This window comes from Nelumbo lutea, chromosome 3 (genome assembly GCF_056320005.1).
Source record: "Nelumbo lutea isolate HS-2025 chromosome 3, American lotus-T2T, whole genome shotgun sequence".
Taxonomy (NCBI): domain Eukaryota; kingdom Viridiplantae; phylum Streptophyta; class Magnoliopsida; order Proteales; family Nelumbonaceae; genus Nelumbo; species Nelumbo lutea.
The window spans coordinates 40,693,278-40,719,274 of NC_142686.1; the positions used below are offsets into that span (position 1 = coordinate 40,693,278).

The window sequence follows — 25,997 nt, forward strand, 5'->3', positions numbered from 1 at the left end:
CCCTCCACATTTACCCCCATTCCCGTGGAGGGATCCTCTCCTTTGAGGTCTTCCACTCCTCCTCCTCCCCCTCCTCTTGCTAGTCCTCCAGTTGTTTCCACTCATCCTATTCTCTAGAGGTGGTACCGGCGGCAAAGGCTAAGGCAAACACAGGTTGATACCACACTTCTAGTTGAGTCTCAGGCACTCCCAATTACTGAGGAGAGGACATGTCCATCACCTCCTCCACTAGCAACCTTGTTTCCAGACCTTGACCTACCCATTGCTTTGAGAAAGGTAAGAGGAAATGTTCAACTCATTGTATTTCCAAACACCTTTCCTACAGCTTGTTGTCCCCATCCTACTATGCCTTTCTAGCCTCCATTTCCTCTCAATCCATCCCAAAGTTTGTTTTAGAAGCCTTAGTCACACCAGATTGGGGGGATGCTATGAGTACTGAAATAGAAGCCCTTCATAAAAGCAATACCTGGGATATTGTTGACTTTCCAATTGGGAAGGAACCTGTTGGGTGCAAGTGGGTTTTCATTATCAAGTATCGTGCAAATGGGTCAATTGAGAGGTATAAGGCTTGGCTTGTTGCCAAGGGATATACCTAGGTATATGGGATAGATTACATTGAGACCTTTTCTCTAGTTGCTAAAATGACTTCGGTGAGAGTTCTTTTATCCTTAGCAGTGAGCTATGATTGGCCTCTGTATCAATTTGATGTTAAGAATGCATTCCTGAATGGTGATCTCACTGAAGAGGTATATATGTCCCTTCCTCCTAGTATATATGGCAAGGAAATGTAGGGTAAGGTGTATAGATTGAATAAATCACTTTATGGCCTGAAACACTCTCCTCGTGCTTGGTTTGATAAGTTTAGGGATGCTCTTGTTCAATTCGGCTATACTCAGACTCAATCAGATCATACCCTCTTTGTTAAGATAAAAGGCACTCTAGTGAGATTTCTTATAGTTTATGTAGATGATATTGTGGTTACTGGTAGTGATACAGAATAAGTTAGTGCTCTTAAGAAGTTTCTCAATCCTGAATTTGAAATTAAAGATTTAGGGGAGTTGCGGTATTTTCTGTGCATTGAGGTTGCTAGGTCCAAGGAAGGTATCTTTATTTCTCAACGGAAGTATGTGCTAGACCTTTTTACTGAGACTGGAAAACTTGGTGCTAAACCAGCCTCTACCCCTATTGATGTGAATCATAAACTTAGCTAATGATGGAGAACTTTTAGTTGACAGGGGAGTGTTTCAGAGATTACTGGGGAAACTTTTTTTGTTTCAGAGATTACTGGGGAAACTTTTTTATCTATGTATGACTCGTCCAGACATTTCATATGCTGTGAGTGTCATCAGCCAATTCATGCATGCTCCTAGAAACACACATATGACTGCTGTAGAAAAGGTGTTATGCTACCTTAAGGGAACCCTTGGGAAGGGTATATTATTTGCTAAACATGGACACATGAAGGTAGAAGCATATACAGATGCTGATTGGGTAGGGAATGCGAATGACAGGAGATCCACATCAAGATCTTGTACTATGGTAGCTGGAAATATTGTTTCCTGGAGAAGCAAAAAGCAATCAATGGTTGCTAGATTTTCAACTGAGGCAGAGTATAAAGCTATGGCCCATGGTGTTTCTGAGTTGTTATGTCTTAGATCTCTCTTTAATGAGATGGGTGTTTCATGTGACGAGTCATTGATGTTGTATTGTGATAACCAAGCTGCTATTAACATTGCTCACAACCTAATTCAACATGATAAAACTAAGCACATTGAGATAGACAAACACTTTATACAGGAGAGAGTGGCTTCAGGAGAGGTGTGCCTACCTTTCATTGCATCAGAAGAGCAACTAACAGATTTTCTAACTAAGGGAGTCCCAAAGGCAAAGCTTCAACATTATGTAAGCAAGCTGGGCATGATTGACATCTATGCTCAGCTTGAGGGGGAGTGTAGTGAGAATGGGCCAAACGGGCCTTAGTATTCTTTATTTCTTTTAAGTAGTATTTAAAAGTTATGTTTCTTAGTTATGTGCCTTCTTTTAATATTTAGTGTTGGCCGCCCCATTAAGGGCATCCAAGTAATTGTACTCAGGCTTAGAATTATTAATAAAAGTGATGAAAGGGGGCTAGAGAGAGAGGTTCGAATTCTTCTTTTCTTCTTCCACAACCTATTGCTGAAACTTCTTTCTTCTTTCTCTTTCTATCTTTTCTTCTTTTCTTGCATGATCTGAACTACTGTAGGTGTAATTTTCAAGTACCAAAACTGAATTTTTCAGTTATTCCAGTTAAAACTGAATTTTATTAATATTATACTAATACATATTATATATTATATATATTAATATATTTATGTATATTATAATATATGTATATGTTAATGTATATTATATATAATATATATTATATACATATTATAATATATTATGTTTTACATATTAATAATATATTATATTATATATTAATAAGTTTTGGTTAATTTGGTTTTTTCGGTTAACCAAATTTCTAATCCTGAAAACCGAAACCGAAATTTTTTAAAACCGAATTAACCGAACCAAACAAATCGAAACCGAAAATTTTGGTTCGGTTTGTCGGTTTAAACTGAACAACGCTCACCCCTATGATCCCCTAAAAGACCTATACAGCTCGAATATACAAAATGTTAAAACAATTACACCCTCTCCAAAAAAGATTTCCCCAAACAAAAAGCACCATTGTACACAGTTCTTGATGCTAAAACCAACCCTTTAAAGCCCAGTCCACATACTAAGAGAATCCACACCAACACCAGTAATCAACACAAATAAACAAACCCTTCTTGCAAAACAACCAAGAAAAATCTTTCGTCTCTACCCGCCATTGACAAAATAAACACAAATAAATTGAAAAATTGGAATCCTACCCCTCCCTTAAAAGTGAATTTTCTGGTTTGGGCTATGGCTTTAGATAAATGTCTCACTAGAACAATTCTGGAGAGAAGGGGCCTGCAACACTTGGATTTGTCTTGTGGCCTCTGTGGTCTAGTGCCTGAAACTACAGATCACCTGAGTATACACTGTTCTGTCACTTCCAAGGTGTGGGATCACTTTCTTAATGCTGTTGGGATCAGTTGGGTAATGCCGAGCTCAGTCAAAGACTTACTGTGCTGCTGGAAAGTCCAAGAACTGAAGAAAAAAAGGAAAGCTTGTCTGGAAGTCTGTTCCTGCAGCTGTTCTTTGGTTCATTTGGACTGAAACAAACAATAGAATCTTATGTAACAAAGTGAAGAGTTCAGAGGACCTAATACATTCTGCTGTCAGTAAACTGATATCTTGGGTCTCTGTAAATCTGAGTTCAAAAACTTGGATGTTCCTGAGTTGTTAAGATACCATTCCCTTTGGAGTCTGAAATATGATCTGCTTTCCTGCCTAATCTCAGTGTGGCAAGGGAGCTGTTGTACTATTTACTTGTTGTTTCTAATAAAATTTATCTTATCTTTCAAAAAAAAAAAAAAAAAGAAAGCAACTTAAATCCACACCAGCACCAGTAATCAACACAAACAAACAAGCCCTTCTTCCAGCCATTGTCTGAATAAAACCCCTAAAGGAAGACTACCAAGTACTGGAATATGTTAGTCTTCGGAAATACCCACCAACAAAAAGCACTCTTGGCACAAATTAGGGAGTAAGTGTTAGGAACTGCCTAACTCAGGGACTCTTTCGAGGGAGCCTACCTCTCCAGAATGAGAGAGAGAGAGAGAGAGAGAGAGAGAGAGAGAGAGAGAGAGAGAGGTTGTATTCCCAATTCAATAATCCCTTCTGTTATAACACTGCTGTTATTTATACACAGCTGTTACACTGCTGTTACAATTCTGTTATACCAGCCTCTCCACTTGTCCAGTCCACTTGTCTAGTTTGTTATTTAGTTTGTTCTAGTGGTTGGCTGTTAATTCTGTTGTACCAGCCTCTCCACTTGTCCAGTCCATTTGTCTAGTTTGTTATTTAGTTTGTCCTAGTGGTTGGCTGTTAGTTATATTCTTTAAAGGCTGATGTGGCCTTTTCTTGTACACTTATATTCCCTTTATTTGTGTCTCAACAGTCCCTCCTCCCTTGAAAGCGACTTGCCCTCAAGGTCTAGATGTGGAAATCTATTCTGTAAATCCAAGGTTCCCAAGTTGCATCCTCAATTGGGAGACCTGACCATACCACCGATGCCTCTGGTTCGATGTGATTCCCTTTGCGTATCCACCTGAAATCTGTTCCTTAGGTTCTTGGAAGATCCCTGAGAATTTCTGAAGTAGCTGCTGTAGTTGTTTGCGGCCTTCTTCGGATCTGCTTTCTTGGTTTAGAATGGGGCCGTTCTTGTGGGAGTCTATCTGCATTAAAACGATGTGGGCTGGGTCTGCTGCTTGTTTCCTTAGGGAGGCGAGGCTAATAGGTCCTAGACCCTTGGACAGCTGCCCTTGAATATGCACCTGTGAGATGCCCATTTGGAAATCCATGGTGAGGCGGGTCCAATCACACATCACCGGCCCTAGTTGCCTTAACCATTGGACTCCGAGAACTACATCTGCTCCACTGATTTCTAGGGGGCGAAGATCCACCTCGAACTCATGTCCTTGTATCCTTATCTTTAATTCTGTGCACATACTGTCACATACCAGGTTGCTCCCATTAGCTACGTGCACCCGAAAGGTTGCACATGGTTGGACTGGAACCCCTAGTTGCCTGACCAAGGTTTGGGTGATGAAATTGAGGGTGCTGCCACTGTCTATCAGAACCGATACATGGCGCCCCTGTATCAGTCTGGTTACTCGCATCGTTTGAGAAGAAGCAAGACCGGTCAAGGCTTGCAGGGATACTTCCGGGTATTCCTTTGTCCCTGGTACCCATTCTTGGTCATCCCTTGGCTCCTCAATGTCGGCTGATTGCTCGACATATTCAGTTTCAGGTTGCAGGAAGAAAACTTGTGGGACCTTACAGCGATGGCCCGGCCCGAACTTGTCTCCACATGTGTAGCAAAGGCCCTTTTCTCGTCGGGCTTGCATCTCAGCCCGGGTTAACCTCTTGGCTGAGCCGGGGCTTGAACCAGAGCTGGCATCCTTGCCTGTGATTCCTACTCCTGATCTGGGCTCTGGTTTACCCAAGATTCCAGGTTCTTGGTTGGTTACACCAGGTCTGATCGCAGCTCCCAGGAGTCGGCTAATCCTTCTTGCCCGGTTTATTTTGTCTTCATGTAATCGGGCTATTGCTGCTGCTTCAAGAACGGTGGTGGGCTGCATGGCTTTTACCTCCAGCCGCAATTCCTCCTTAAGTCCAACAAAACTGCCGACAAGCGTGTTTTCTGGCCAGCCTTGCACGCACACTGCCAATCTTTCAAACGCCATCTGATAATCTTGGACGGAGCCAGTCTGTTGTAGCTTAGCGAGGCTTTCGTCATAATTCTCAAAGGCTGAGACCCCAAATCGCATGGTTAAGGCGTCGGTGAAGTCGGCCCATGTGGCCCTTGGGTGTCGTCGCTGGTACCATTGGTACCAGACGATCGCCTCTCCTTCCAGGTGTGCAGAGGCTAGTGGAACACGATCAGGGCCTTGTGTGTCATGGTAATCGAAGTATCTTTCTGTTAGCAGAAGCCAGGAAGTGGGATCTCCTCCTGTGAAGATGGGAGATTTGATTCTTGCAGTTCTTGATCCACTTCGATGATTGGTGTCACTGCGTTCTTCCTGAATTTGCACAGGTGGTGCCTGTGCCAGTCTTTCCAGCAAGGATGCAAAGCTTTCTTTGATTTCTTTGACATTGGCTGATATTCTTTGCATTTCTCCTTCCATGTAATCGACTTTGTTCTCCATTGCTGATGATCTTGTGCTTGGCATCTTGGCTCTGAATTGGCTGTGATACCAACTTGTTAGGAACTGCCTAACTCAGGGACTCTTTTGAGGGAGTCTACCTCCAGAATGAGAGAGAGAGAGAGAGAGAGAGAGAGAGAGAGAGAGAGAGAGAGAGAGAGAGAGTTGTATTCCCAATTCAATAATCCCTTTGTTATAACACTGCTGTTACAATTCTGTTATACCAGCCTCTCCACTTGTCCAGTCCACTTGTCTAGTTTGTTATTTAGTTTGTTCTAGTGGTTGGCTGTTAATTCTGTTGTACCAGCCTCTCCACTTGTCCAGTCCACTTGTCTAGTTTGTTATTTAGTTTGTTCTAGTGGTTGGCTGTTAGTTATATTCTTTAAAGGTTGATGTGGCCTTTTCTTGTACACTTATATTCCCTTTATTTGTGTCTCAACAGTAAGACAACCGTGAAGAGAATAGATCTTTGATTAACAAGGAAAGGGAAAGAAAATGGTAATTGAAGGCTAATTAATGTGATCTTGGAAAGGGAAGAGATTTATTGGAGGAAAAAGTCAAGGTTCTGATGGATCAATGAAGGGGGAAAAACCAATTAAAGTCTAATACCAAGTTCTTTTACTCATTAGCAAACAAGAAAAAAAGAGGAAAAACAAAATAACCCAATTAGAGGTGAATAGTATAGTGGTAACATCCTTACTTGAAATTGAAAGGACCTTCGTAAACAATTTTAAATCCATCTTAGGAATTTTTCCTCCAGATCTAGGTTGCAGGTTGAAGAGTTAAGGTGGCCTAGAACTTCCCAACAATTGGTATCACAATTAGAAAACTGTTCAAGGAACAAATGACAAGGGTCATTTTTGGACTCAGACCTGATGGATTCACATTGGGATTTTGTTTAGAGTGTCGGGATATGCTGAAAGAGGATCTAAATGTGACTTTTAATGAGTTCCATTTTAAGGGTGTTATCAATGTTGGGGCTAATGCTACCTTCACCACATTAATCCCCAAAAAAAAGGAAGCTACCTATCCTAAAGGTTTCAGCCCAATGATCTAAGAGACAATTTCTAATAGATCATCTCAAAAGGCCTAACTAGAAGGCTAAAAGTGGTCCTGAATTCCATTGTTTCTCCTTAGCAAGCAGCCTTTGTCAAGAATAGACAAATTCTAGGTCAAATTTTGTTTGCTAATGAGAGTGTCCAAAAAAATGTTGAGATTGGGGGCAGACAGTTTATTATGTAAACTGGACCTAGAGAAGGCTTATGACTTGGTCGATTGGGTCATGAGAGAGTTTGGGTTTGGAGAAAAATGGAGAATGTCGATAGAGGGTAGCATTTCAATAAAGCATTGTAGCGGAAATGGATTTTGAGATTTGGGAGGAAGAGGGAAGCTCTTTGGAGAAGGGTTGTGGCTTGTAAATATAGGATGGTTAATTTTGGGTGGGATGTGAGGGAGGTGCGATCTTCTTATGGGGTGTGTGTGGAAGGGGATCATGAGATTAACTCTTTTTCTTCAGCCATTATGTCTTGGAGAGTGGGGACTGGTTCTAGTGTGAGGTTTTGAGAAGACGAATGGTTAGAAGTTGAAAGCTTTGTGAACTGTGTCCAACGCTATATAGTTTGAGCAAGAAGGGGGTGACAATTTCTCAATGTTATGGGGTTAGAAATGGTGCAGTGGTGTGGTGTCCTACCTTCAGAAGACCATTATTGGATTGGGAAATGGAGGGATGTTGGGGATGCTTTTGAAGCTGTAAAAGGCTGTGGTTGATCTTTCACTGACAGATGCAAAGTGGTGGAAGGAATGCAAGAATGGGGGAGGTTCACAGTCAAATATCTGTATAATGCTTTGGTTAGGAATCAGGTGGAAGATGATTCAGTCAAAGGTGTTTGGGGGAAACCAGTTCCTCCAATAATGGAAGGTTTTGCTTGGTTGGTATCAATGGACAGCATTCTCACACAAGACAAGTTGAGAAAAGAGAGGATTCCACTTTCCAAACAGATGTGTTTTTATGTCTTTCTGTGGAAGAGAATATTCTTAATTTGTTGGTTCAGTGCACTTATGTGAGAGGAATTTGGGCCTACTTCAAACTATTCAGAATAGTCGGATGATTGCCTAATGGGTATGTTGAGATCTTTGGAAGCTGGCCAAGAGTACATGGGAAAACTAAAGCCAAAATCCTTTGAAGTTGCATTTCATTTGCTGTTTGTTGAGAGGTCTGGAAGGAGGAAGTGAGAAACAAAAGAATATTCGAAGGGAAGATGAAGTGCAATGAAGAGTTAGAGTTAGGGGGGATCGTCAGTTCAAAGATAATTGGCTGGGTTGTAATCCTTCTGGAATTTGAAGGCTTTAGAAAAGAAGACTTTGGTTTGGAATTCTGGTGTACTTTGAATGTTTAATCATTGTATTTTGGTTAACCATTTCCTCCAAGAGTGGAAAGTTTTGCATGGTTGGTATCAATGGGCAGCATTCTCACTCAAGACAAGTTGAAAAAAGAGAGGATTCAACTTTCCAAACAGATGTGTTGTCTTTCTGAGGAAGACAATATTCTTAATTTGCTGGTTCAGTGACTTATGTGAGAGGAATTTGGCCCTACTTCTTCAAGCTATTCAGAATGGTCGGATGGCCACCTAATGGGTATGCTGGGATCTTTGGAAGCTGGCCAAGAGTACATGGGAACACTAAAGCCAAAATCCTTTGGAGCTGCGTTCCATTTGCTGTTTGTTGAGAGGTATGGAAGGAGAAAAACAAAAGAATATTCTAAGGGAAGATGAAGAGCAATGAAGAGTTAGGGGCAATCATCAGTTCAAAGACAATTGGTTGGGGTTTTAATCCTTCCAGAATTTGGAGGCTTCAGAAAAGAAGACTTTGGTTTGGAATTCTGGTGTACTTTGAATGTTTGATCACTGTTGGATTAGTGGTTTTTGTCTTTTTTGGATCCAGTTTTGTATGTTGGTTGGTGACACCTTGTCACCAAAGACTTTGTACCTTGTTTTTTTTTTTCATCAATGAATTTTCCTTTTTATTTATCTTCAAAATAATTATATCAAGTGCTAGAATTGGCCCCTTTTCAGCCTCTTCCTTTTTTCTCTAGATGCATAGCTTCTTTCTCACATGGAGATGATGTTTCATTTATCCTTTCAAAGAAAGTAAGCATCTGGTCCACATCCCTAACATGCATGTTGTTTCTCGTGCAAGAGCACTATACAAACCACTACTGTCCCTACATAATAGAAGTCACCAATGTTCCTCTCTCCAGGGCCACTCTGTATAGTAAAAGAAAATGCAATGAAAGGGGTTCTAACACACAATTTGATTTCTCAACAATGCCCTCTATATCCCTACTCACCTTAAAAGATATCTGCATGTTAAAGGCAACTCTACCTTCAAATACATCCCCAAAAAATACTGTGTTTGTGTCAGTTAACCTTTTATGACCATAATTCCTATATCTATACTTGCAAACAATTTCCCCATTAACCTATTATTTGGACAGCTCACCATTGCGCAATGTTGATCCACAATTCCCACTGGATGGGTACTACTAATAACAAGGTTGTACCTTTTACCTGTTGAAGGCTGCTATCTGATGGCTTCATCCAAGGACGTCCAGACAAAAATTGTCATCCCTTTATTAAGTTGAACTTAATTTTGGGAATATTTTCTGAGTGCCCAAAGGTTGTGATAAGTATTATGCTTACAGTTATCCCAGTAGTGATTAAACCATTTTTGCTTTAGGAGATTATGGCCCAAGTCCATGTTTGGTGAAATATGTTTGTGTGGTGTACTGGTATTGGCCTGACTTACTATTTTAGTAATCAAAATTCACAATTCCTCTTCTGTTCTATTACTCAAAAAATGCTGATCTTTGCAGGTCCTTAATATGATCATTCAGGACTTGTTTCAAGGGCATCCTATCAGTCAAAGAAAGCTTAAGGAATTTCTTGGTCACACCCCATCACAGGTCATTGCTGGAGCTCTCCTTGGTATCTTGATTGCCTGCATGTGTTGTCAAAGTTGTTTTGTTGCAACCTAGGTATTTTTGAAGGCAGTTGCAACTGATTTATGTGTCATTGTTATGACACTTGAATTAACCATCCTGTCTCATTTGGCAATTCTGATGGGCTTCTTCATTCTATATTTCTGGGAATCAAAATTCTTTTGGTTTGTGCCTTTCAAGTTCTTTTTGCACAGAACAAATGATCTTTCTCTGATGTTGGTCCTAGTATTCGTTCTTTTTTCTGCATATACATGGTACTTTGCTGGGGTTATACATTACCATTTGGTAATTTCTTCAGGATCTTCTTGGCTGATGACCCACCAGTTTGATTCCCTTAAACAGCAGGTCCATCAGATTGTTTGGATTGTCTGGAATACGTATTGGTTGATATGTAAAAGCTTGCACTGGTGTCTGAGTTGTAGGGTGTGTGCTGCATTCTTACTTTTCTTTAGCTTTTTTATACATCTCTTTATTATGTTGCCATGATCCTACTTTATGAATTCTCCTTTAATGTATCAAGTGTGGGGGTGGATGGGGTGGACATTAAACCAGTTAGAGCTTGCAGTGTCTTGTTTCAGAATACCAAACAAGTTCAACCTAGGGCATTAAAGAAGAAAAGTAATCATATGCGGAGTTCATTTTAGTAAAAAAAGAAACTACCTTTTTTATGCTTGTGCCTGAACTTTTTATGATCATCGATATTTTCAACATTTGCATTTACCCCCTACTGTCAAATTGCACATGACTAAGATAACCTTAATATGGAATCCAGACTTTTGATTATATAGTATATTTTGACCATTTGGATTGACAAAGCAACGACTTGTTTTTTCTTGGATAACAATATTTCCACATTGTTTCTTTTCTTGTAGTGCAAGTCGAAAGTTTTGTTTTGGAAGATGCAGAAGTTCGTCTAGTATAATCAAAATGGACTCTTCCACCGGCAATACCTAAACATATCCCTAATAATAACATCTGTATTAAAAGTACAAATGCAAATAAGCCAATAATATACAAGGGACTGAAGGATAAAGATTTTAATTGCCAAATCACATTGGCAAATGAAGAAAGGCTAATATCAAATTACACCCTTGAGTTATTAGTTGTTGTGTTTGTTTGAAGAGAGAGAGACATGGATGATGGAACAAGTTGGTTGAACCACCATATACAATGTCTTATGACCAAGTAACTTGGAATGGCAAACCATAATAATAATAATAATAATAATAATAATAATAATAATAATAATAATAATAATAATAGAGTCGGTGGTGTATCTTTTTTCTCATTTGAAAATTTTCTCCAACGTTATTCTTATAGAAGTGTTTAAGTTTTTTATCGAATATTATATGATCATATGAATTTAGAAGGAAAGGTGGTTAACAGATAACGTTAATAATAATGATAAAATATATAAAAATAAAGAGTCTCCTGTCCAAGATTTTCTCTACCCAATCAGCTGCTTGGTTAATTTTTCAATCATAGCTTCAATTGTCTCCTGTTCAAGGTTCAAAACATCTATATTTAGCATGGCGTATCATATAATAAAGAAAAATAAACCATATTATATGTATTCATTTTCAGGGTTACTGATACTTATTAATGATGAGATAGACATAATCTTAATCGTTTTAAATATCAAGGGATATTATTTAAAATTCATCATGATTTTTTTCTCACAGTTCTTTAAAATACATCGTGACTTTTCAAAACCTCAAAATATTAATAACTGAGTTATTTTACATAATATCTATCTCTGTTTTTTTCAGTAAACAAGTGTGTTATAATAAAATTAAATGTACTCTCTCTCTCTCTCTGTGTTCTTTTTGTCCTAACCTTGTCCTTTTAACTTACCCAACAAACAAAGAGAATGCAATCAAGAGGAGCAAGTGGAAAACCCATGCTGAATTAGACCTCCATTTCCTGATTTTCTCCACTATACTGAACGTCTTTCTCTCGATTGGGCGGTTAAAATCATCCCTTTTTTGCTTTTAATGTAATTTTAAATTGGATAAAAGACTTAAACTTTCCTTAGATTTCTTCTAAATACTGAATCCTCCACTTTCTTTTCAAATTGGAGGACTAAGAGCTCCCCTATCTGATCACACGTCATTGGACACAGACTTTCCCTCCATTACCAATCTGTCCAATATCCATATTAGATGACATTAATTTTTGAGTAAAAGACTTTTCAGAAATTGACTTAACCTCAAGTTTTAAAATGAATTTAATATACCTTATGACTTTTTGACCCTTCATTTTTTTTTTAAATTTTTAAAAAGAACCAAAGATATAAAAAACGTGGATTATCAAATAGATAAATAAACATTATTATCAATGGGTATTTATTTATTAATAACTTCTAAAATAAATAAATTATCAGCCTGGCCATTATTTATTAGTAATTTCTAAAAAAATACTAATAAATAAATTACCATTATCATAAATTTGTAGAAAATGTCCAAAAATAGAAAAAAGCGTTGGTTATCAAATAAAATGGTAAACTTAATTAAAATCATAGATTATTAATTATCTAACTATTACTAATTAATTTACTAAATTAATAATTTACCAAAAATCTATCTATACTATATTATATAATAATAAAATTAGTAGTGAAAAAGGTATTATATATTATAGTATGTAGAATAATATAATATATAATTAATATAATATAAAATATTTGTTTAGATCAGGCTTCAGGCTTAGGCTCAAGATCTAGACCTTATGGATGGGTAGGGCTTGGGCTCAGGCCTAGTCATCTTCTGTTTATAAAGAGGAAAATCCCGACCCAACCCTACCCGTGTACATATATCTACTCGAAACTGACCGACCATTAGTAAAAATCAGCCAAATCGGGTTGTATCAATTTGGTCGATCGGTTCGAAAGATTTAAACCTAAAAATTAAATTTAAATTAAAAAATTATAGCATTATTATTAAAAAGTTAATAAATTATTTAAATTTATAATATAAAATATTTTAGACTAAGAAATATGGGAATTTTCCACTTTCCCATATTAAAATGATATATCATGTCAGTTTCATTTTGGTCGGTTTACAAATTGCCAAATCGAAACTGACCAGAAAATTGTGAGCCGAAGCTGACCGGAAAAATACTAGAAAACCGCCCAACTCAAGTTGAGTTAGGTCGGGTTGGTCCGTTTCATCAATTTCATGACCATCCTAGCTGAAATTAATTATTGCTATTTTTGTATTGCAAAAAATATTAAAAGTAGTATATAAAATATAAATAATTTTTACTTATTTAAAAAAATTAAAATATAAAACAATTATATACTCTTTTGTATTTCTATTGTTTAGCTTTCGCTTAGCAAAGCTTGTACATCATACGGGTTCTCGCTAGTAATATATACATTGGCATCCTCTTGTTGTACAACTAGATCCCATATATCTATAATGCTTATAAAAGTGCCAATGAGGAGATATTGGCTTTTGGAAAATTTCTTTACTGAAATACCCCTCCTCTTGAATTTAGTTCATCTCCATTGAAAGGGTAGAAAATGTAATTAAAAGAATACCATTAAGTACATTCAATTACCTATTATTAAGTCTCACATTTAAGTCATTAAATAAATCACATTCTCTCTCTTTGAATCCAATATTTATACTTTTATTTATCATCATTAAATTCCACTAATAAATCCATACACAGTAATTATTAATAGAATGGAATTTTATATTTTTAAAATAAATATAGAAATGAAATCATATTTTTCATTTAGGTCGTGGGTATGTATTTCAAACATTTGAGTCAAATGGATAATTTCATGATATCATAAATAAATAAATAATACAAATTTAGAAATATAAAAAATATAGAAAAAATTGGACATGTTTCTATTATTATATATTTGTCATATTAAAAAATAATTATGATAAAATAGACATAATTTTATTAATGATGGACATCAAATATACAACTTAAAATCGATTAAAAATTAAACTGTTTTCCTATCTAGGGGGTGGGTTAGTGGTTCAACCTTTTAGGTCAAATAGGTTAACCCATGATGTATAATTAAAAATATTTTTTTAAATAAAATAATACAAAAAATATGAAACAATTTTGGGCACATCTATAATATTATATACCAATAATATATAATAAATAATAATTATTTTATCAATGATATAAATGAAATGCAAAATTTAAAACCAGTTTGAAAATGAAACCATTTCTAGATCTAGATGGCAGGTAAGTCAATGATCTAACATTTTGGGTCAAATGGGTCAATATATGATGTCATAACTAAGTAATGAATATTAAATAATACATATATACATACATACATACATATGTATATATATAAACTCAAAGAAAAATATAAGCTTTGTATAAGCATTTCAATACAATTCTATTGTTATATATTCATCATATTAGACAAAAATAAATGTGAAAATAAGAATTACTTTTATCGATGATGAAAATGGAATACATGATTTAAAATCAATCGAAAAAGCAAAATGATTTTTCCATCCAAGTGGTGGGTTAGTGATTAAATTATCCATATCGTATTATTAAATAATAAAATACATAAAATTCTAGAAAATGTAGAAATTTGTTGATAGTTTTGGGTACATTCTATAATATTATATTATTCATCATACAAAAAAGTATGATGAATGAGAATTATTTTCATTAATGATAGAAGTGGTATAAAAATTAAGATAAAAAATTAAAGAATATTAATGTCTAACATATGACCCGACTAACAATGTCAAATGATTCAATAATTTAATTAGTTAGGTTATCGTAGGCAAATGGTTTGGTAAGGATGCAAACAGATCATATCGGATTTGAATTAGGGTATACTCTTTACTTAAAGTCCTAAAATCATAAATCCAATGCCTTAATATATTATCCTGCTAATGATTTGTTTACAATTTTGTGACAGTTGCATTTAGATTATACGATCTAAGGAACACCGGCTACATTGAGCGGGAAGAGGTAATTCTTTGATTGTTTTCGAATTCATTTATATGCTTTAATGTATTGAAGGGCAACACTACTCAAAAGACACTATACCCGTACATCGAGAACATCTCATTTGTCCTTCTTGAGGAGATGTTTCCAATGCACGGTTGTGATATCGGTACGTGGTGGTAGCAACTCCGAACTCGATTTCACTTAAATTGTTGGGAGCTCCTACTTCAATATCATCGAGGAAGTCATCAACACTCAACCATAGTTAATAATCATCTTTTGAAAATTACAGTGTCTCCTATTTGTTAGCCTGCTGAGAGAGCTTCACAGAAAGGTGCATTGTGATGCAAATAGACATGTGTGCCCCAAGCATGTACTGCAGGCCCAAGTTTATAATTTCTCTGGCTTTCTCTAGAATGGACCATGGCCCAGCCTACAACTACAAGCCTTTTCTAATTCAACCGGCAGCCTAACTAAAATAATCTTAAAGCCCACTTCTATAAGCCCAACTTGGAAGAGTGTATCTTTTATTTATTTATTTATTTTTTTAAGGACGAACTTAGATGTTTATAGGCATTTGTCATGCAAGGTTTTGCTACCAAAGGGAATCTTTGAAATGTAGGAAGACATATGTGATGTCTGAATTGAAGCGGACGAGTAGTAGAAGAAGTGTCCTAATGAACTAGACAAATTGAGTTGGATTTGACGATTTGACGATTTGTGCAAACCAAAGTGAGTGCTTTTTCAGGAAAAGCACTCCGATGTTCAAGTGAAGAGAATGAAGAAGTTGATTAGGCTGAACTAGTTAAGACGATGACAAAGGTGGTTAGAACTGGGAAGAAGACCACTCTGTGCAAATTGGGGCTTTTTCACGATGCTATGTGTATTTTGTAGCACATTTACTGAAATACCCTCTCTCTCATGTGGCTTCCGGTCTCTCGTGTTCATGGCGAGAATTGGGTAGAGTGAGAATCACGTTTCTAAGAAGTGAACTTTTTTCACTTCTCAAAATCTCGTGTCTGAAGTAGAGGTGTAAAATGGGCTGTGACAGGCTAGGTCTTGGGCATGGGTCAACCGGGCCAGACTAGTTTTTTGTTTTTTTTTTTTGATTTTTTTTTTATTTCTTTGTTAAGTAAAACTAAAATATTTAATTTTATTTTGAGAACTATTTGAAAAAAATAAGAAATCTAACAAAGAAATGAAAAAATAACTAACTAAATAAGAAGTCAAAGAGACAAAGATTCAAAGTGAATAACAAATTGGAAGAAAAATAGGAATTTATTTCATTTAAATTTGAATGATACAAAGTATATAATGGTTTGATGAATGAAATATGAAAATTGGAAAATGGAATAAATTAATAAAATATAAAAAATACATATAGTTTCAAATTGAGAATAAAAATGATGTTATTATAAAATATCAAATAAATTAAATAAAATTAAAACAAAATTTACAATAATTTGAAAAAAAATGCCATACAACTATTAAGTATTAAAAAAAAAACTGGCTTCGTCATTTTCTCTTATTGTTCTTGACTTTGATCATCTATTTTAGGTGAAATATCAGGTGTAGTGTCATGCCCTCCTTTGTCTTGTAATCTATCTTCAACATCCAACCAATCTTTAAAAAAAATTCATATCTATAGACTTTTATCATTCATACAGCTTTTCTTGTTGTTCAACACCTTGGTGCCTACACCAAAACAAGACTCCGATGGAACTGTAGACATCGGAGGGGGTAGTATATCACATGCCATGGCGGTGAGAATTGGATAATTTTTTTCATGTTTATTCTACCAAGTTAAAATATCAAAATTATTTATTTTTCCGAGGTGAAGGAAGAATTACCTAAAGTAGGAAAAAATTGCTTGTAAATAAAAATTAAGTTCAGTAAATGAACTTATTTTCAAGGTAGTGGATTTCTGCCTCTTACTTGTTAAATAAAAAAGTTTCTCTTCCACTACTTGACTCAAGTTCAAAAGTGGAAGATGCATGTGTACAAGTTATAGAATTTTTATTATTCCTTGTTACTTTAAATTCATATAAGCTATACATTTCAAATAATAAATTATTAATTTTTTCTTTTTTTTTTAATTTCAATATTCATATTTTCACAATATGTTTAAAGTAAAATATATAAACCATCTTTCCTAATCCTAAGATCTAAAATTGTAACTAAGCAATAAAGAGGAGACACGTTCTCTCAATATTTTTTAAATTTATTTTCCATTATTTCAACAATACTTTTAAATTGTGGATTCTTTCTATATTTTGCACAACAATCACTAATCACCATTAATTGATAAGCTATATTATAACTAATTGGATAATAAATACCCGATAATTCATTAGTTTCATTATAAAAATGTTTTTAAAAATCTCTTATACAAATTGCCATTTCCCAATCTTTCTTAAATATAATATCAATAGGAATTTTTTCATTATAAAAATCACTAAGAATTTGTTTGTAAGAAATACAATTTTCTAACATAGCATAGGTAGAATTCCATCTATGTTTAATATCTAATATAAAATGTTTATATTTTAAACCATAATTTTGACATAAATATTTAAATTCTTGATTTCTTGTTCAAGAGTAAAAATAATATTTAAATCATCTTGAATACATAAATTTAAGATATGACATGCACATGTGATATAAAATAATTAACCATTTAAACATGGTTTTAATTGATATTTTAAAACATTTATCATTGATTCACTATAACTAGCATTATCAAAACTAATAGAAAATAATTTATTGTCAATTTCATAACTATGTAAAGTATTTAAAATACTTGCAGCAATAGATGGGCCGGTATGTGGCAATTCAAGCCCAATAAAGCTTAAATTCTTTTATTTAAAAGTCAAATTTCATCAATAAAATGATCATTAGCACAAATATAACTTATGTTAAATTTAGAAGTCTTAATTGCAACTTTAGAAGTAAGATTTAATAACATACAAATTAAATTTTGTTTATATGAATAAATTTTTTTTAAAGTATCTGATCTAATAGTATTCCTAAAAGCTTTTTTAAATTGTGGATTTATAGAATTACATAACCATTTTTCAAGTTTAATATCTTCATCTAACAAAAATTATTGTTAAGCCGACATGTATAATGTATTTTGCTAATTCTTGCCTCATTTTTTCTTGAGAATATTTAAAAATACCAAACCCCCCGCCCTATTTGTGTTTGTGTTATTTATCTCCCTTCTTTTTCTTCTTTCTAATGGGTGAGTAAATGTTTGCCCAAATGGCTAGTACCACCCTTTACTGCAGTTAAAGTCCTTCCTACATTTTTGACAAACAATTTAGTGGCTTTTTTTTTTTCTTTCCCTTAGTATCAGTACTAGGGGTTGGAAGTTCCGTCAATATCAATAGCATCCATATTAGTGCTAATACTACTATGATGTGATTAAATATCGTTAATATTGAACATGTTGGGAATTTGTTTTGTAAGGAGCCGACTATTTTTTTAATTCTAAAAAAAAATTAATTTAATTGCACTTGGATTGTTGGTTCAGAATCCCAACTTGATTTCAACGATTGGAGCCTTTCAAATCCAAAAGTCCAAGTCTTCTTCTTATTGAAACTAAAATAAAACTAAGAATTAGAGAACCAAGGAATGACTGGGAGAATGAGAGAAATTTGGATAATCAGGAAAAGATTTTTTTCATCCCGTTTCGAATGAGAATATCATTAGATTACATCAAATCTGATTCTCATTCTAAGAATCACTAGAATCGGTAGAATCACTCCCAAGGAGTGATGCCAAACAGGGCCTAATTAAAGCGCCAACCTTGATGGTTGACTAAGATCAACTAGTGTTGGCTACGTGTCCCTTTCTGTCTGGGGACTAGCATTAACTCATCAGTGATGCAGCCATATGGGTGGGTTCCACGTCGTTGATCCTTACCTTGCCTAGGCTCTAGGATAAGTGGTAGTCCTCGACTTAGCTACTTATAGCCTTCCTGTTGATCCACGTGGACATGCTTTATGACCACATAAACATGCATTATATTGTTCCACTCCGATGATGGTATTATCAATGTTTATATGGTTTAGGTTGACGTTCATGAGACCAACCTTGTTGCAATTAAGTGTGGAGATCCACATTATTACAAGGGGCTGACGAGTTCCAAACCAGCAATGTCGAGATGTTGTTGAAATGTGAACTTGGATTGAAAAAAAGCACCTGTATGGCCTCTATGAAGGGTCCGGATGTAGTAGGCACGTTAGTGCGAGACATGTTCTAGTTAATGTGTTTTTTATTTAAATGTTTTTATTCTGTTAGATAGAAATTATCTATAATTTTATTATCTTCGTTAAAATAATTAAAAAAAAATTAAGATGGAAAATGTAAATGAATCTCAATTCCTAATATGTTTAGGTTTTTCTTTTTTATTGTTTTTATTTTTAATTATTTTGACAAAGATAATAAAATAATAAATAATTTTTATTTAACGGAATAAAAACGTTTGAATGAAAGACACATTAATTAGAATATGTATCACACAGCTATTGTGGACTCACTCATTATGCTTACCTAATGTGCCTACTACATCCGGACCCATCTATAGATAGAAAGATGATAACAAGATGTGAGCATTTGATAAATTAAAAGAGAGGTAGTGCTAACAACATTAAACGAGCTGGCAAATAATCCATCAGCTGAAGTAGAAATACAATTGAAGATACCAGCTGGCACAGGAACGGTGTTTGAGAACTTACGAGATGGAAGAAAAATGAAAGAAATGAAGAGAAAGAGAGGGGGGACTGGTAACGACGTTTTTTACTGTCATGCTGTTGTGTGATCGACATTCGACACTGAGGGCCAAAGGGAGTTCGGAAGAGGAAACAAGAGGAGGGTGGAGAGGAAAATCGGATTATTGGGATCTGCATCTCGTAGAGCTCTCCTAATTATTTACCATGTATTGAGAACATTTCCCATTACGGGAGATGTTCCTGATGTAAGGATGGAATACGTTGTGTGAGATGGGTGTGAGAAGTTCTCAGAAAATTTAGAATCAGAAGATCGAGGGTTGGAGGTTGGAGAAAAAATAAACATTCAAAAAGAAAAATAAAAAACAATTAAAACATTAATTTTGAAGGCATGGTTGATGGTACTCTCCCATTAGTAAGAGTGTCAATGGACCTGTTTTGGATTGGACCCGTTCAGTCCAAAATCAAATTGAACAGATTGGACGAACCAACAAGATATATTGGATTGGATCAATCTGGTCCAAAGCATTTATTGGATTAGATTGGACTTGGTCCTGTAACATATTTATATTAGATTGGGTTGGATTAAGCCAATATCTGGTCCATTGATATAAGATAAGAATATATATGTCAATGGACCAGGTTTGGGTTGAAACCAATCTAAATCGAAATGAATTTGAACAGATTAGACAATCCAGACATTGAATTGGACTGGTCCAAAACATTCATTGGATTGGATTGGACCTGGTCCAATCAGGTGAATTTAAATCAAAGGCACTTTTATAGTCCACTCCACCACAGAATTCATTTATTAATTCCTATTTATCCGGTCCCAACCCTCCTATAAACAGCATCCCTCTATGAATTGAGAATGGAACTCAAATTACCCTTGTATCAAAATTCACCGGGGTCAAAGTCTTTTCAATGTCATGTCTTTCTTGGCATCATAGATTTTTATTTTTTTAGGGTTGATAAATGATAAAAAATGCTTTTTAGGGTTTTAGTCCCCCCTTCACACTGATTCGAACTGCGTGATTGCATTAGGAATTCTGAGGTGGAGTGAACTCAAATTACCCTTAAAAGGAAAGGTTAAGCATCAAGCTTTACCTTGTCAAGCATTTATTGGATTATAATTTCATATTCTCTAGATAAATCTGTATTATTTTTCGTATCTTAATGTTAATTTTTTATTATTCTTAAAATATTATGGTTTGTAATATTTTTTGCATTATTTTTAGGTAAAAATATATATTTTTTGTTTTGTAATAATTTCTGAATAAAGTTGGTTAAGGGTAAATTTGGTATTTAAAGAAAATTAGTGAGTTACATCAACATTTTCTATTTCGAATTCTAATAGAAGGAAAATATCTACACCTTTTTTCAAAACAATATGGGAGGTTTTTGTTAAGGTCAAAACATATATAGGGGAGGTTCATAGGATTGTTCGAAAAATCAAGGAGGTTCTTATAATTTTTCCTATTTTTAAATATAATTTAAGTTGATTTTAAATTAATTAAATGATATTTAAGGTTAATATTTTTTTTATTTTTAAATTTAATTAATTATATTATATTTTTATTTTTCAATGGAATTTAAGTTTGTTAGTAAAAATTACGTATAAAACTAATAATTATTAGATAATCTTGTATTGGTTTTGTATTAATTTTAAACGAATATTACTTTTTAATTTATCTTATTACATTTATTAACTAATTTATTTTTATTATATTAATTAAATTAATAATAATAATTGATTTTTTATTTTATTTAAGTAATTTAATGAATTACTTTTACTATGGTTAATTCATTTTTATTATTTCAATTGGAATATAAATGGATTATAATTTTTATGAGATTTTATTCAATATTTTCAACTCATTATTGACTCAAACCATTAAACCATTCGAAACATCACTCTGCCCTATTTCTAATTTTGGGTTTCCTATGACCTACTATTTTGTTAAAAACCATTGATTTGGCCAAACCGTTCAACCACCTAGGTTGAACCATTGATCCTTTTGATCTAGTCATTGGGTCATGGGTTACAATATACAATGCATTGAAAACTTTTAAGACTCAATTTTGTGCTCAATTGTTTGATTGTGGTGACCTTTTTTATTTTAGGCAACTTTTCACAACCTATGTAATGCCCACCATACAAAAAAGAAAGAAAAAAAGCTCATTTTGTGGTCACAAATTCCATTTTCTTGCTCTTTTATTTATCAAAAATTAAAAACTAAAATAAAAACTACAAATTGAACATAAAATAGCATATACACACACAAAATGTAATTATATTATATCATATTATACATATACAAATGGATGATGCGTCATGGTTTGATCTGTCCAACCTAAATAGTTGAACCATTGACTCATGACATAGAGGCAAAAACTATTCAGCCCTTAAGCCAAATTTTAAAACACTGGTTTTATTTGTAGAGTGAATTAAATAATATTTATTTTGAAATAAGAATTACTTAATTAATTAACTTAAAAATCAATTATCTTTTAAATTGAAGTAGATTATTTAGCCTAATAATATATCATTAAATATCTCAATTTTTAATATAATTATTTTTTATAGATACTTATAATTTAATATAAATATCCATTAATGGAGTAATGAAGAAAAGAGAATTAATGACATGAGTTATTGAAGGAGAGAGTTAATGACATAATTAATGAGAAGAGAAAATTAAAGGAGTTACTGAAAAAGAGAGGGAGTTAATGGCAAGTTAACAAGAGGAGATAAAAGTCTTAAAGTTTGGCCACTTGAGTTATTTTTTCAATTTTAAAATGAAAAAAATTCAAAAAAAAAAAAACTAGAAAAAAGATAAAACTTCTAAAAAATAACCAAAAAGCAGGAAAGTGCCAGCTTGGTGCATTCCACTTTAATATATAGATATAGATTTTTGAATGAGCAAGTTTAATAACACTATCATGCAACATGGCAAGTTTAATCGTATGTGTCATACATTTGGGGGTGCAAATTGTCATAAGATTAATTACATGCATTTTTATAGTTGAGCATGATTTTTCTCCTATAAATTTTCTTGCAAAACAAACACTGGAAAGTGAATTTTTTCACTAAAATTTTATCAGCAAACAAACACATTGGAAAATAATTTATCTTCTTCTCATCCCATCCTTTCTCAGTCCAATTTTCCCAGCAATCAAATGGACCCTTAGACAACATGTAAGATGACCAAAATGCCCTAATGTAAAAAATATATACAAAAATCAAATTCCATGTCCGACCACTACTTGGCTCTTTATCAATGCACTGAAACTATTGGCACCACAATAAGGATAAAGCTATGAAAACGAACTCATGTTTATGATTTGTTTTTCCTTTATTTCTGCACTGTTATTCATATTGTACCAAAATGTCTAATTTCAAGCAGTCAAGCATTTGGAAAAACGCATATTGAAATGTTTATAGCACACCGTACATCATATTTAAGATATCTTTGGGATAAGTTTTTATTATGTGTATGATTATGGTAAGCCTATAATAAGAATGGTTTGAATTGTTCTTTGTGTTCCTTTTGCCTTTTTTTTTTTTTTTCCTCTTTCTGACTATTGTTTATATTGTTCTGAAGTTTGAATATGCAGATTCAAGCTCAGTTTAGAAATTTTTATGGTTCTGCATATCAATTAAGACTTTATTCTTGTATTTGTATTGATGCTTTTCTCTTGATAACTTTTCCACTTTCTCACAGTATAACTTAAATAGCCCTCCAATTAATGCAATTTCCAGGTAGTTCTCACCAGGAAATATGTTGCTTTGTCTCCATGGCTGTATCATATGTAGCTGTTTAATATTAATTCCAAAGTTATGGATGCATGGATCTAATTCTGCAATTGGTTCTTACTGATGCAGATGAAGGAATGGTACTGGCTCTCTTAAATGAATTTGATATAACTCTTTCAGATGATGTTATTGAAACAATTGTAGATAAGGTGTGTATAAGAAAAAGCTGATTAATTAATCCTGTTAATTACCCACCCCATGCAGCTGGCTAGTGCATTTTAATTTGTTCTGCCTGTTCATTTTAAATTCTTGTTGTCTCTCTATCCAGACATTCATCGATGCTGATTCAAAAGGTGATGGAAAGATTGATATAGAAGAGTGGAAGGAATTTGTAGCACGGAATCCGGCCGTCTCTGGTGAAGAATATGACTTCCATATTTGAAGTATGTCTCAATAATTATATATATTTCTGTATCTTGGCTTGGAAAATATATAATTTGGTCTGCATGCTACATTAATTCCACCTTACTACCTACACTTTAAGTTTGAGTGATCATTCTTTCTTCTGCAGGGACATAACGCTAGCATTTCCCAGCTTTGTGGTGAATTCGGAAATCGAAGATTCAGAAAAGATGGTGGTCTAAATACTCAACTAAGATTAAGCAAAAAGATGACAAGAAAGATTGTATTGACAGGTGAAAACCAGAAAGGTTAATTTCACCCCATGCAACCACCTCTTTTGTCTTCAACTCTTACAATCGATGAGCGTTCTCTTGTGAATGGAGCACGTATTAAATACAAACTTAGGGACTGCGTTTGAATGGTTCAAATCAGTTTCGCACATGTACATTTGGGTGGCTGGAAAATGTAAAATGAGGAGTATATAGCTAACAGGACAATTTGCAGAAACCAATTTAATTGTATATATATATTTTGCTGTGTTGTTGCAAGTTTTTAATCCTTTTGTTTCTTTCTTTCTATTCTTCTTGTGGATCTAGCTATGATCTGAAACTGATTATGACATTCTGAGCATGTTAAAACTCGGCTCAAATTAAACAGTACCTGATTCATCGATTCAGGTGGTGTTCGTGGTGTGGATTGGCAACAATATATTCAGTGTCAATCCACACCACCTTTTTGCCATGTGTTTGGTTGGCTGTAGTATAGATTGATCAATACTGTCTTGTGGATTGATTCACACCACAGCCCATTTTCTCATTCATGGGTTTATCTCGTGGAAGCATCTACACCACATTGTTTTGCATATGGAATAACGATCCCATACTTCACATAGATGTTTAATCCTAGTATAAAACCTCTTTTCTTTTTACCGTTGCAATACTTCGTTGTGAGCTCGTTGTTGTTATTCTTTTCTATTCATCATTGTTATTCTTCTTTATTTGAACTATGGTTGTAATCGGATCAGACTTAGATTGGATGCAACAAAGCCCACATTCAATCCGATTATTGATAACTTACATCTGAATCCAATTGGCTTGGATTCGAATTCAAATCCTAATGGACTTGGATTGGATCTGGATTTAATTCGACTTTGCTATAAATTTTCTAAAATATCAGAAAAATAAAATTTATTTATTTTATATAATAAATTAATATAAATATGACATACTAAATTGCTATATATAAATTCATATATAATATAATATATAGAACATATTTTTATAATTTTAAATATAATTATATAAAATTTATATATTAAAATTAATACATATTATAATAATTGGTTTCATATTTTAATCGGATCGAATGGGGTCAAATTTGAATCCAATTCGATTATTAATCGGATGTAGATTGTAACATCCAAATCCGATCTGATTACATAAATACATCATTTGAATATGAGATAACCGGATTGGATATTAGATCAGGCCTTGGATTTTTGGGTATTACTGACAAACCTAGTTTGAACCATTCACCACTCCTCCACCGGTCACTACTGCATCGGATCGTCGATGGTAACTAATAAGTATTCATCATTTGTTTATTCTCATGCTATATTACTCTTCTCTATTTGAACCATTTTCCACTGCTACTCATGTTTATTAATTAATATTAGTATTATTTTATTAATTATTAAGCTTCAAATATTACTTTTATTAATATTAATTGTTATTGATATTATTAATTATTATTAAATATTATTAAAATTGTTGTTAATACTATCAATTATAATTAATATTGCTATTCATTTGTAATTAATATTAATAACATTATTTGTTATTTAATATTATTTTTATTAACTATTAAAATCCTTAGCAATTTACTAATATTTTTCTATTGTGTATATTATCAAAAATAATATATTGTTTTTTAATGATTAATGACATAGATTATGTCAAATGTTATAGTTGAGATGCATGGAATAAAATACAATGTACATACTGAAATATGCCACACCTTGTAGAATGCCCATGGAGGTGTGGTGTGGATCAATCTACACATTTTTGTCTACGGTGTAGAACAACTACCTTGTTGGAGTGTGGTTTGTTTTCATCCATACCGCACCCATGGTGTGGATGAAAATATACTACCCAATTTCTCATCTATGCTATAGAATACCCTCAGTCTTTCTATTTTGGACCTGCACAATGCACGGACTTTGCTATGTCAAATTGAAGAGGAAGGAGCCTGTCATATTTTCAATCAGTCCAAGTCTAATTCAAGCATTATTTTTTGAGTTATGTCTCCAATCGGTTATCATACCAATTGAACTTTTTGATTTTTTC

The 25,997-nt window shown here is 33.8% G+C and overlaps 2 protein-coding genes across 4 annotated transcripts in view; both read left to right on the forward strand.

Moving 5' to 3' along the window:
• The window catches only part of LOC148864439 (uncharacterized), a 46,065-nt gene extending 30,803 nt beyond the window's left edge, over window positions 1–15,262 (forward strand). The window contains exons 2-3 of one of the 3 annotated variants that reach the window (XM_088974356.1): window positions 9,694–9,783; window positions 14,735–15,262. In XM_088974356.1, the coding sequence (XP_088830482.1) occupies window positions 9,694–9,783; window positions 14,735–14,758 (114 nt within the window). In that variant the 3' untranslated portion in view covers window positions 14,759–15,262. Of the gene's footprint in view, window positions 1–9,693; window positions 10,373–14,734 lie in introns of those variants that run through there. The other 2 variants (XM_088974357.1, XM_088974355.1) reach the window with 2 other exon arrangements.
• An 8,064-nt stretch (window positions 15,263–23,326) lies between these two features.
• Window positions 23,327–23,932, forward strand: LOC148864440 (calcineurin B-like protein 4). Its single transcript, XM_088977231.1, has 3 exons — window positions 23,327–23,459; window positions 23,579–23,693; window positions 23,822–23,932. The coding sequence occupies exons 1-2, from the start codon at window positions 23,343–23,345 to the stop codon at window positions 23,690–23,692; spliced, it is 231 nt and encodes a 76-aa protein (XP_088833357.1). The 5' UTR covers window positions 23,327–23,342; the 3' UTR covers window position 23,693; window positions 23,822–23,932.
• Window positions 23,933–25,997: the final 2,065 nt, after the last annotated feature.